The 12188-nt window shown below is 32.7% G+C and overlaps 3 protein-coding genes across 5 annotated transcripts; 2 read left to right on the forward strand and 1 right to left on the reverse strand.

Annotated features, from left to right (window-relative positions):
* The first annotated feature begins 143 nt into the window (after positions 1-143).
* On the forward strand, positions 144-3461 carry LOC114940280 (dnaJ homolog subfamily B member 12). Its single transcript, XM_029314868.2, has 8 exons — positions 144-864; positions 1087-1240; positions 1368-1513; positions 1592-1732; positions 1813-1943; positions 2084-2199; positions 2280-2443; positions 2522-3461. The coding sequence occupies exons 1-8, from the start codon at positions 732-734 to the stop codon at positions 2635-2637; spliced, it is 1101 nt and encodes a 366-aa protein (XP_029170701.1). The 5' UTR covers positions 144-731; the 3' UTR covers positions 2638-3461.
* Positions 3462-4736: 1275 nt separating this feature from the next.
* Ada3 (transcriptional adaptor 3) lies at positions 4737-6839 on the forward strand. The gene is made up of 2 exons (XM_029315076.2): positions 4737-4868; positions 4950-6839. The coding sequence occupies exon 2, from the start codon at positions 5066-5068 to the stop codon at positions 6407-6409; it is 1344 nt and encodes a 447-aa protein (XP_029170909.2). The 5' UTR covers positions 4737-4868; positions 4950-5065; the 3' UTR covers positions 6410-6839.
* Positions 6840-8123: 1284 nt separating this feature from the next.
* ATPsynC (ATP synthase, subunit C) lies at positions 8124-11539 on the reverse strand. Of its 3 annotated transcripts, none has more exons than XM_029315047.2 (5): positions 11437-11539; positions 10747-10842; positions 10490-10591; positions 9875-9980; positions 8124-8901 (listed from the first exon to the last, which is right to left on the reverse strand). In XM_029315047.2, exons 2-5 carry the CDS (start codon positions 10789-10791, stop codon positions 8738-8740), a joined length of 417 nt encoding a protein of 138 aa, XP_029170880.2. In that variant the 5' UTR covers positions 10792-10842; positions 11437-11539; the 3' UTR covers positions 8124-8737. The 3 variants fall into 3 exon arrangements, with proteins under 3 accessions (XP_029170880.2, XP_029170879.2, XP_029170878.2); XM_029315046.2 differs by having other exon boundaries at positions 11334-11498; XM_029315045.2 differs by having other exon boundaries at positions 11363-11497.
* Between the last annotated feature and the right edge of the window lie 649 nt (positions 11540-12188).

Here is a 12188-nt window from a genome sequence, read left to right on the forward strand (position 1 = left end):
CTCTCTTTCTCTCTCTAAAGAGATTTCGAAAAATAGTTTTCTTATCAAGAATATATGTGTCACTATGTATCATTTACATGTGTGTGTGTGTGAGTGAAAATATATTAATAATAACATATACATATATATTTATAAATTATAAAGGAAAAATCATGCGTGACTGAGTAGTGATTTTATCGATAATCGGAAAAAAGATTTGTCATTTTAGTTTGCGAAACGGACATGTGACAGATGATTGTCAGTGGTTCTCATGTGACTCTCCATATCCGTCCGTGAAAACGCGGCGAAAGATAACTTCACGGAAAATATCCCACCTGACGGCCAATCCGTATTGAACAAGTATATGTGCGATAGTTGAGCATGTTTCGGTATTTCGGAACTTCTGGATCCGCCGAATAAATTTTTGCAAAAGTGCGATTGCGCGCGTGCATGTGTGCTCTTATGCTTGTATGTGTGTGACATATGTACGACTCGTTTGGCCGAAATATCGCAGCTGATCGCAGGTGAAATTAACGTGATGGCTCGTTCGTTCGTGTCCCTCGCATCAGTACCCGATTGCATCCGGCCATTCATTCGATCGTATTGATATTCATGACGTGTAATCGAGTCACGCGTTACGCTGGAAAGAATAATTGAATTCAAACCCTTCGCGACTCGCTGAACCATTTTTGCCCTGTCACCGTGACCGAATAATAGAACACTGTAACTGGGACTGCCGGACGACGTACAAGATGGATAGCAATAAGGACGAGGCAGATCGGTGCACCGAACTCGCGGAGCGATATATGCGAGAGAGAAAATACGAGGAAGCCGAGAAGTTTATCCGCAAAGCCCAGAAACTCTATCCGACGAAGAAGGCTGAGGGTACGTGCGGAACATCGTTAAACGATGATAAATGAACGATGAGAATCTTTCCCCTATATTTTGAACTGTTTGTCGCGACTAAATTTTTTGAAATATTTATTGCAAAATTGCATTCATGACTTTTATATTTGTCTTGCGAAAGCACAGCTTTTGTAAGTTTTTTATTAGAGAGCGATGGAACAAGTGTCATGAAGGAATAATCAACTAATTATACATTTATAGAATTGTTGGCGGAAGTGACGATACTCTCAAAGCAAAACCAAAAACCTGAATCTGCTGAGCCTACTGTTAGAAAACGTCAAAATGTTACTAAAGAAGGAACACATTCCCAGACTAATTCTGATTATACGAAAGAACAGTTGGATCATGTCAAAAGGTAGATATTTTTAATGATCAGACTGTTTCAACAGTGTCAACAGATTTGTGAAACATTTATTTGTTTTAAATTGTTTAATACTTATATAAGATATACTTCTCGTTTACAAGGAAATTAATTATTTCAGGATAAAGAAATGCAAGGATTATTATGAGATTTTAGGAGTCAGCAAAGAAGCTACAGACAGCGACATTAAAAAAGCTTACAAGAAATTAGCCCTCCAATTACATCCTGACAAAAATAAAGCACCAGGTGCTGCTGAAGCTTTTAAAGGTAACTCCATATATTACAATGAAAGATAATTTATATCAAATACACATTTAAGTGAAAAATCTATTTATTTTCTTATAGCTATTGGTAATGCGGTTGCCATTCTTATTGATACGGAGAAGCGGAAACAATATGACATGTATGGTCCTGAAGAAGAGCGAATGCAAAGTGCGCAACATCGCCAAGGTCATACACATTATAATTATACTCGTGGATTTGAAGGTAAAGAAAAAAGATAAATTAATATTACAAATTTAAGCATTAGGAAGTAACTATAAATTAAAATATCTGTGTATCTTTAGCTGATATCACAGCTGAGGAGTTATTTAACATGTTCTTCGGCGTTGGTTTTCCACAACAAGAATTTTATATGCGTCGACCAGGTGGTAGATGGATGAGACAGCAAGAGCAAGCACAACATACCCATTCTCAGGTAGACTAGAACATTGTTTATACTATTGGAGCAATTTTTATACTTTATTTATAATGTAAATGCAATATTTATACTTTATATATAATGTAAATGTAAGTGCAATTTTTATACTTTATTTATAATATAACAATATTTTACAGCAAGCAAATGGATATACTACATTTCTTCAAATGTTACCAGTCTTGTTACTAATATTGTTAACTATGATGAGCAGTTTTTTCATATCTGATCCAGTATATAGTCTGCATTCAAATTCGTAAGTATAATCAATAGTATTTGAACTTAACCAGGAATCGTTAAAATACACATGTAATGTGACTTTCTTCTTATCTTCAGGAAATATTCTGTGGCGAGAACAACTCAAGGTTCACAAATTACATATTATGTTAAAGAGAACTTTCACAGTGAATATCAAGGCAGTTTACGTAGGCTAGAAATTTCAATTGAAGAAGAGTATTTCAATAATTTAAGACAAGCTTGTGCCAGAGAGAAGAACTACAGTATGTATACAGAATAACTTTCTTTTTCTATAAGTATTCAAAAGGTTGAAAGAGATTGTAAATGTTATTATTTCCTAGGGGAAGCCATGATGTGGAAAGCCCGTAATTTCGGAGATCATGATTTATATCTCAAAGCTAAAAATCTCGAAATACCTTCATGCAAAAGATTACAAGAAATGCAAGAGAGAGTCTGATAGGTGAAAAATGTGAATTAAATAGAAGTCTATTGTAGATAGATGTATATTTATATTTATATATATGTATAATTGTCTTTGGGTGTGATGAAAATTTGGCATATAAAATGCAGTTACATATATCAGTTTCTATACACCCAGAGGGGTTAATCATGTATTTCAAGTCCACACAGAGAATACATATTTGGACTACTTTTTAGCTGTTTATTCTATGTATTAATTATAAATTGCATAATGAATGATCAAATTATGCAATGTGAATGAAGTTTTAATCTTTAGTTGGACTCGCACGAGTAAAGATACATTAAAGAAAATTTTTCTGCTTTTGTAGATCCTATAATCTCTTTAAATGAATGTGCGTATATATGTATATACACACATAATATTTATAAATTTATTATTTAAAAATTATATATATAAATATATATTGAGAAAATAAATACTCCAACTTTTCATACAAACGGATGATAGTGAAACATCCTTAAATAGAGATCTTAATAGTCATTTTGAATACTCGGTTATTTATAATGAGCAAAATGAAAGCCTAGTACTTTTATTAGTACAACTACATAAATCATTTAGATGAATATCGTATGTATATAAATTCACAAATTTGCGAGTCCACAATTTATTTCGTAATAAAATATTACAATGCCTTTTTCAATTGTAATTGAGAAAGTACATCTAATGTCAGTTATTTATATTTACAGTTGGAATGTTAAAAAACAGTGGCCTATTAAGTGTATGCATTTTTGGCAATTTTTAAAGATAAATTTATAGTTATACAATTTAACAAGGAAAAAGAATAAAATTCGACAAGGCTATATCTGGATATTTATTCTGAATCAATTAGCTGTTTTTTTAATCTTAACTTTTATATTGAGTTTTGATTATTTATTGATTTCATAAACACACAAAATTTAAGTAATATTTTAAATATAAATTATAGCTAATTTTTAATTGTCAAAATTGTAATTGCTTTACACTTAAATTATACTTGCCTTGACATTTGTTTATCAGTTTTTATAATTATAAAGATTATAATAGAGAATATATACATATATGCACATTGATGTTATATGTATGTGCATTGATAATATACATATATGTATATAATATTATTCAAATTGAGTTTATCATAATTATACAAAAGTAAAAGTATAACATTTTAATATATATTTTCAATAAATTCTTGTATTTCTTTTCAGAATTATATAAAGATAAAATTTTGCAATACTTCTGTAAAAGTTTACTCAAGTTAGTACTTGTGTAAACTTTTTTCAATTCAACTTTAATTTGTTTTTTATTAGATGTTAGTAGTAAATTTTCTTAATAGTTTATGAAATTGAAATGAAGAAATTCATTCTAATGAAGTAATTTGAAAAATGTTTGATGTTCCATATATATTTCTTATACATTGTAAAAGTTGATCAAATTATATTAGAATAATGAGTTTTAAGAATATTTTTGAGGTTTCAAAGTATAAATGAATGTTAAATCTCTCTATGTTGATAATAACATGTGTTTTAATATATAATTATAAATTGTGCAATTTGTATTATAAATTTAGTTATAGCTTATTAAAATAATTTATTATTGTTAGCAGTTTTTAGCATAAATTTATGGTAGAAATATAAATTGTATTAAAATTTTATTTCCTCTGCTTTAGTTAATAATATATAATTTACTTTTATATTTATATATATATAAAATTGTGTCGTGAAGTATATACATATACATTACATATATATTTCTCTCGATTATATTTGATTTGACGAATGTAAAATGAGAAAAAAACTAGATTTTTTTATATATTATATCATCATATATCATTTTTATCTATTATATATAGACAAAGTTTTTATAGGAACTCTAAAATCTCATACGATTAAAAAAAATTCTTTTTAGAATGAGTTTTTTATTTCATATAAACTTTGTGTATAGCAAATCTTTATTTTTTTTGTCAAAATAATTTATGCGGGGGTGCTCCAATAAATTAGAATTTCTCAAAAAAAACTCACATGACAAGTAAAATATTTAAGGCATATAAAGGCAAATACACACGTAGCGACAGACGCAAAGAAACTGTTCAATGAGAATCACTGGTCAAATGCAGACACTGCACTGTATCAGAAAAATACTGGTGTAGATTATAACCTATAAAATCTGCGTAATTTTACGCTCTTATTTATACGTGGCTAAGATATTTTATGTCTCAAAAAGAAGACGAGGTAATTGTAATAATGGCACTTATAATCTGATAATAATAATTCCTGAAAATTTGAACAAATGTCAAATAATCGTAATTACAGATGTGACACATCTGCTTGAGGGGAGCCTCGCTAAGTTAATTCCAGAGATCAACAACTAAATCTTTAAAGTGACAACTTGAATTGTTTCTCGTTACTGATTCTCGTCGTTCAGAGATATGTCGGGAAAGGGGAAACAGAGTTCGAAGAAGGCTGTCATGAAGGTACGCGAATCTGGAAAGACTGCCCAGTCTTCGCTGGGGAACACAGATACAAATTCCGAGACGCCGGAGCCGACGACGTCTCAGGCAATTTTAAAGACGGTTGACAACAGTCAAAATCTGCCAACGTGCACCAACATCCTGAAACGCACAGCGGAGAAAGGTGTGGGCATGGAGGATCTCGACACACTACAAATGGAACTGGAGACACTCCTGTCAGCTGTCGTTGTACGGTATCGCACTCTTCAAGAGGAGACCACCAACTTGTCGTCAGCAGAAGAACGTAGAGACAGACGTTCGAAGAGCGGAAAAAGCGTGCCTCTGCTTAACAAAAAGGAGAAGGTGCGCGAGGAAAAGTTAAAGCCAAAAGAGGCGAATACCAAAAGTCAATCGCCTCTGTACACGAAACTCTACACCCAGAGGACAGTAAGAAGTTCGGCAAATCAAGTAGAATCAAATGCACACGAAATTGCGAGGATAGAGGGATCCAAGTCGGATGCACCAAAGCTGCTTTTACCGAAAAACGATACGCCCAACAAGTTCTGGGCATCGGTGGATCCTTATTGTACTGACATTATGCCCGATGATATTAAATTGTTGGAGGAATTGATTGCTACGCATGGTAATATAAGTGAATTTAAAAAGATCCCATCTCTAGGCCGTCATTATAGCTTAATGTGGGCGCATAACGACTTGTTGCAAGAGGAAGAAGCGGCTAATCCGAACAGGGAAAAGAGGAAGAACCGTACAGACATGTCCCATTTGATATCCAAAGGTGATAAGAAAAGTAATGGTATCGCAGGACCTCTCACTCAGCGACTGGTCTCTGCGCTTCTGGAGGAGAAGGTGTATGTTGGGAATAATAACACAGAGAATAAATTATTCCGAGATGGGGACTCGCCCGTTTTGCGGGATCTGACCATTCAAAATTCCATTAACTTGGAGTTACGAATGCACAAAGAATTGGTCGAACAGGGAATCTTGGAACCCGATGGGCAGAAAAAGAATCAAGATGATGATGAGATTCTTGCAGAGATTAAAAGGTGTCAACAGGAACTTTCAGCATTGTCCAATCACAATGTCATGCAGCTGAAGAGATTGTTAAATCTAGCCCAGGAGGAAAGTAAAAGGCAAGCATTGAAACGAAAAATTAGCATCGTGGACAACGAAGTGATAGAACATTATAAAAAATTGACTAAAGCCAAACAGAATAAAGAATCTTTAACAAAAAAAGAACAAGAGAAAGCATGGACATGTCTACGGGAAAGGGAGAATCTTTTGGAACAATTAAATACCAAATAATCTAGTGGAATTTATAAGTTTTACACAGCAGGGAATGAAATAATTTAAAAATATTTCTTAAAAACATATATGTTTAAGAAATATGTTTAAACATGTATAATAGTACAATCATATTATTAATACAGATATTTAAGTCTTCAACAATCTGTCAAGAAATATTACACATGTGTGAGTACGATAATACTCTGCATTATCAGATTATGTAAATTGTTAATTCTTTATATTAAAAAATATATAGATATACATATAGAAATTGTATAACGCGCGATGAAAATTAAGCTGTGCACAATATAAATTTAAAATTCTCATTAATGTTACACATACTATTGACCAAATTGAATGTATAATTTTCTCAGTATAACATTGTCAGATTCACTCATGTGTTCTAATGCAGAAAGAAGTTTGAGTCTGAATAATATTGGAAACAAGATTTTTTTTATCAAAAACATAATTATGATATTGTTATTTTAAAGCAGCTATATTATGCGCAATCAATAATTGCCAAAAATGAGAAAAAGAATTACAAGAACTTATTATATAATACTCACAATTTTATCTTTCATTTAAAAGTAATTCTTCATTCTACTAATTTTTATTGATATTCCATTACATGTCATCATTCTTCCATATATTTGGAGATTTTTAATATAGAGTTTTGTATAATATAGAGTTTATAAATATTATATGTAATCACATATGTATATATTTAAAATTTATGCTCACACACATGTATACATGTCAAATTTCAAGCTATATTTAAGAAAATTAGCAACTTATGAAAATCAGAGTGAATTATTTTTGCTTTAAGCATCCCACAAAAATAAATTTAATAATTATCTATTTTGAACAGTGTGAAAATAAAAATTATATTTAGTCTAAATATATATAAGTATGTATGTGTGAGGATTAATGTAAGAAGTAATTGTAAGTTTTAATTTTATTCCATTAGTGATTTTAATTCGACATATTGTTATATTCATGATTTAATTGCTTAATTTTTTTATCATTGTAAACGATATAACATATTTCATGCATATATATACAATTTAGATTAAATGCATTTAAATAGTTTCGAGCCTTTATTGTACAATCACAATTTAGTTAATCATTAATGGAAGATTTATACTACAGTCATAATTGAAGTATATATTATGGCAGCTTTGTAAAATATAACACCAGACATCTTTAAATTCTAATAAAGCTGTACATATCTGCGATTCTTAATTAATAAAGCAAAAAAAATTAAAAAAAGAATTTGATTTGTTAAAATCTATAATGCGCACATTGCTTATATACATACCAATGAATAACTCTTGTTGCTTAGAATATAGACTGCTAAAAAATTTGATTACATAATTAAATGTATAAATATCTTAACTAAAAATAAATTCTTATATATATATATATATATATATATATATATATATATTGCTAAATAAGATATAGCTGTACTTTGATCAATTTATCTTTATTTTTTTGAATACTGAATATTTCATGGAAGCTTTAAGAGATAAATTTTACATTTTAAGAATATTTAGTTACTCAAGTAATAATTATTATAATTATATAAAAAAAAAAGTTTATTTTTATACTTAATTCATAATTGTATACAAGAGCAGATTCGATTTATTTTTCGAAACTATCTAATATTTTCGAATTTAGAGGCAACAGAAAAGGAAATTTGTGTAAACAAGTATTTATAAAAATCCACATGTTCACGACAAAGATGTTTATTCGGTATCACTGTACAGTTTTGGTTGTTTTTTTTTTATCGTCAAGAGTTACCTTAACAACGTGCGTACGCGACGGCACAACAATGATGAACCCTTTAAGGTGACAAGAGGATTTTTTCAGAAAGTGTACTATCTCGCGTAGGATACTATAACGGAGTGTGTGAATACCTACGTGTAATCCATAGGTATATGCGGATGAAGCTGTCGCTTATTTTTTCTTTTCTTTTAACTTTCAATAATGTCTTATTCGTTCTTGTTACACTGAAATCCATTATTTTATAACAATGTGAGTTTATACGCTACATGAGACAGTAGGCCATGAAATGATTACAAACAAGCTGAAGACTTGGAAAGGGGCCGAGACGATCCGCGGACATTGACATGTGTAACATGTAGCTTTTTAATTGTAACTCTTGTTCATTGCCGCGCCGTCGCAACCCCACCGAACCCACGGAAATCTGAGCTTCTCTAATGATTTCATGGCATCCCGCGCACCAGAGGCAGGCGCCGTCTTTCCCCAGGCGAGCCAGACGACGCTGCCTTGGCAGTGACGCACTAAAACTATATCAGCAATTTCTTATGCAGATATTGTGGCTTAGAAGGCGAATAGGAGCAGGAAAGCCATCATAAGACAAAAGAGACCCATAGCCTCGGATAGGGCAAAACCCAGAATGGCGTACGAGAATAATTGCTGTTTCAAGGAAGGATTCCTGGCATAGCCGATGATCAGCGAACCGAATACGGATCCGATACTAGCACCTGGAATAACAATATTCGTCGACTGTTACGGAATATATATTTCCGACTTTCGTTGAATGGAGTTAAACAAGAATTTTATTGTCGATATTGATATTTGCGACACACACTGTACATATATAATGTATTACATAACAATCTATGAACAAGTATCCTACTTAACAAAATGTTAAAACACTGTGGATCAAATAATATATGGCAGATGAAGAAAAATATAATAACTTCACTTTCATGAATAGGAATCTGGTCCAGGAAGAGAGTTGGATTCAAAAGGCAAATAGTATGAGGAATGCTATCATCAAGCAAAAGAGGCCCATTGCTTCAGATAGCGCAAATCCAAGGATAGCATAGTTAAAAACTTGCTGTTTCAGGGAAGGATTACGTGCATAACCAATTATTAAGGATCCAAAAACCAGACCAATACCAACTCCTATAATATGGAATAACACTTGTTTAAAAACAATGTAAACTTGAACGAAAAATTAAAACAAACATAATATTATTCAATTATTTTGTCACTTGTACAATTATTCACGTTCTTTTTATTATAAAAAAAGTCAATATTTGTTTCTAAAAAAATACAAGTATTCTATCATAAGCAAAGTAATTTGATATATTAAAAAAGTAAAAAGTATATAGAAAAATTGCAATAAATGTTTAATTATTTGGAATGTGTTCAGACTATTATGAAAACACTTGGGAAAGTTAAACATGTTATTAACATATAGCATGTGCATGCATTAAAGAGAGATGTAATAAATATAAATTACTTTAAAATTAAATTAAACACTAAATTACATATAAATATTGTATAATAAAGTATGTAAAGAGATTTATATTTAACCAATTTAATCATCCATTAAATGTCTCATTAAAATTTGTTACTCTATTGCACTATAATACTTTTTATGTTATTGTGCAAAACTATGCTCTATAAATAATTGTGTACTTTTGTGTATATTTTATAAATACGTACCAGATCCTGCTACACCTACAGTGGCAGCACCAGCTCCAATGAATTTCGCAGCGGAATCGATGTCACGACTGACTGTCGAAGTTTGGAAGTTGCGCACAATTGGTGACTGCACCAAAATGTCACAAATTAGATATCAACATTAATTCTAATCACATGTAGTAAAAGATATATAATAATTTTTTAAAAGATATATTTTATAATTTCAATAGTTTCAAGTAACACTTCTTTCAATACTATTAATAAAAATTTATCACAAGATACGAGCTGTACACATATATTTGCCAAAAATCATGACTTAAAAAATATCCAAACATTATCAGATTTTAAAAAAATTAGTAACCAATATTATTCGACATCTAATTAAAACATTCACACATCTTAACTCCAGTGTACTTGTCGCTCAACTTTGACCTCAAAAACCGCGACCTATATTTGCCGACAAATTTCTTTTCGACGACTGCTAAAAATACAGATATCCCGAAAATATCCCAAACTTTGTTATTGAGACTCAAAACCTTCACAGCAGTGGCCACTTATATAACCTTGATCTCGAAAAGTTATGCAATATACAGAGAGAGACAGAGGGAAGGGAAAATTCAAGAGAACCTTACTCACCAAACTAACTGGTGTCTGAACATGATTCTGCTGTAAGTACTGGCTATGGCTAATCACAGCACTGCTCAGTGGCCGTAGATAGGTCTTGGTGCCGGAGACCAGCTGTAGCAGAGAGGAGAAAACGTGAATAAAAGATGCGGGGGAGTCATTATATAATATATTACATATACATATATACGTATATATATGCAAGAAAATTAATCATAAAATCTTCCTTTTTTTTTCTTCTATTTTCTTTTCCCTGTTTTTCAACTTACGGTGGATTTTGCGACAGGCGCGATGAATCGGCTGCAGGCATACATGATGACGTTTGCTGATGGTGTCTGATAGGCTTCTAACGCAACAAAGGGTACCTGGAGAAAATACGAAAATACACACGATCAGAGAACCTCGACGACACCACCTCTGCCTCGCGAAGGTCGGGACGAGCCGTAACAGCGGAATCGAACCGTAGGTAGACGGAATATTACGTAACGCCCCCTTCGGTCGACTTCTCGCGAAGCTTTCCTCCCAGCGCGACGCGAGTACTCCTCCCCACCCCCAGGAAGTCGCGAGCTCCCAGGATGCGCGAAGGATGCCGCGCGTCGATCGACTCCCGACGACGACGACGACGACGTCGACGTTGACGAGTGCCGGGTGGCGAATTAGCGACACGCACGTTATGGTAGAAAATGGCCGTCTCCCTCTCTCTCGCTTTAGATTCTCAATCAATCACGAGGAATGAATTAAAAAGTCGAGAAGTCGGATGTAACGGGATCGAGAATCGCGGTCCCGAGGAGCTCGCGAACACGCGCTCGCTCGTCTCTCTCTAGCGCGATTCAGGAACCCCGTTTTTTTTACTCACTTCGCCGAGCAGCAGGCGGTCGCACTTACCAGAGAGCAGTGTTGCAGAGAGACGGCCCTTGGAATGTTAAGTCGAGTATGAGTGGAAGGCGAGCGAAACTTGCCTGCGACAGGATCGACCTATCTCGACTACCGCGACTGCCAGCGGAACGGACCGACTTCCGTGCGATGACCTTTATTCGCGGCTTCTTCGGCGACTCGACGTTTATCGACCAACCGAATTTAGCCGAGTCCGCTGGCGGATGATCAGTGCAAGCACCGGGATATTCCCGTAGAAGCTGCGACTCCACCTTATTTGTGTCTCTAAAATCGCGAATTGTCTTGTAAAGTCCGTGGATTCGATTTTTGATTGAAATCGGACGAGATATGAATGGATTTGTGGATCGTTTTTCATCGCTCGTTTGACTCCAGCTCGTTTGCCGCCTTCTTGCGATACGACACGAAGCTTCGATTTTTTTTGAAACTTGTCCGATTTTTTCCCCTCTGAAATTTATATATTTATATCTGATATGTTTACAATAATTTTGTTACTTTCTGTATATTAATTGCTTATTAATGAAAATTGTCTATTTAAAGATCATCTTTAATCTATTATTATCTGTATTATAATTGCTCATTAATAAAAATCAATGAAAATTGTCTATTTAAAGATCATCTATAATCTAATTGTTATCTAAGTAGTTATCTGTACATATGTATAAACTTGAAATTTATTACTGATTTCTTTGGCTAATAAGATCATTCTGATTGTCCAATTAATTATATACTTAAGACTTAATTCAAATTAATTCATATAATATAGTATATAAAGAGAATATATATAAAATTAAAAAATCTCTACAATTATACCCAGATA

The sequence above is a fragment of the Nylanderia fulva genome, unplaced genomic scaffold, assembly GCF_048542155.1.
Source record: "Nylanderia fulva isolate GAGA-0341 unplaced genomic scaffold, ASM4854215v1 Scaffold16, whole genome shotgun sequence".
In the NCBI taxonomy this organism is placed as follows: domain Eukaryota; kingdom Metazoa; phylum Arthropoda; class Insecta; order Hymenoptera; family Formicidae; genus Nylanderia; species Nylanderia fulva.

Bases quoted from the DNA above. Each gene is read 5' to 3' on its own strand.
- LOC114940280 (XM_029314868.2), top strand. From the start codon at position 732: ATGGATAGCAATAAGGACGAGGCAGATCGGTGCACCGAACTCGCGGAG. The intron at 1,241-1,367 runs GTAGATATTTTT...TAATTATTTCAG, and splicing joins CAGTTGGATCATGTCAAAAG to GATAAAGAAATGCAAGGATT. The intron at 2,444-2,521 runs GTATGTATACAG...ATTATTTCCTAG, and splicing joins TGCCAGAGAGAAGAACTACA to GGGAAGCCATGATGTGGAAA.
- Ada3 (XM_029315076.2), top strand. From the start codon at position 5,066: ATGTCGGGAAAGGGGAAACAGAGTTCGAAGAAGGCTGTCATGAAGGTA.
- ATPsynC (XM_029315047.2), bottom strand. From the start codon at position 10,791: ATGTATGCCTGCAGCCGATTCATCGCGCCTGTCGCAAAATCCACC. The intron at 10,592-10,746 runs GTAAGTTGAAAA...TCTCTGCTACAG, and splicing joins CGCCTGTCGCAAAATCCACC to CTGGTCTCCGGCACCAAGAC. The intron at 9,981-10,489 runs GTGAGTAAGGTT...ATTTTGGTGCAG, and splicing joins TTCAGACACCAGTTAGTTTG to TCACCAATTGTGCGCAACTT.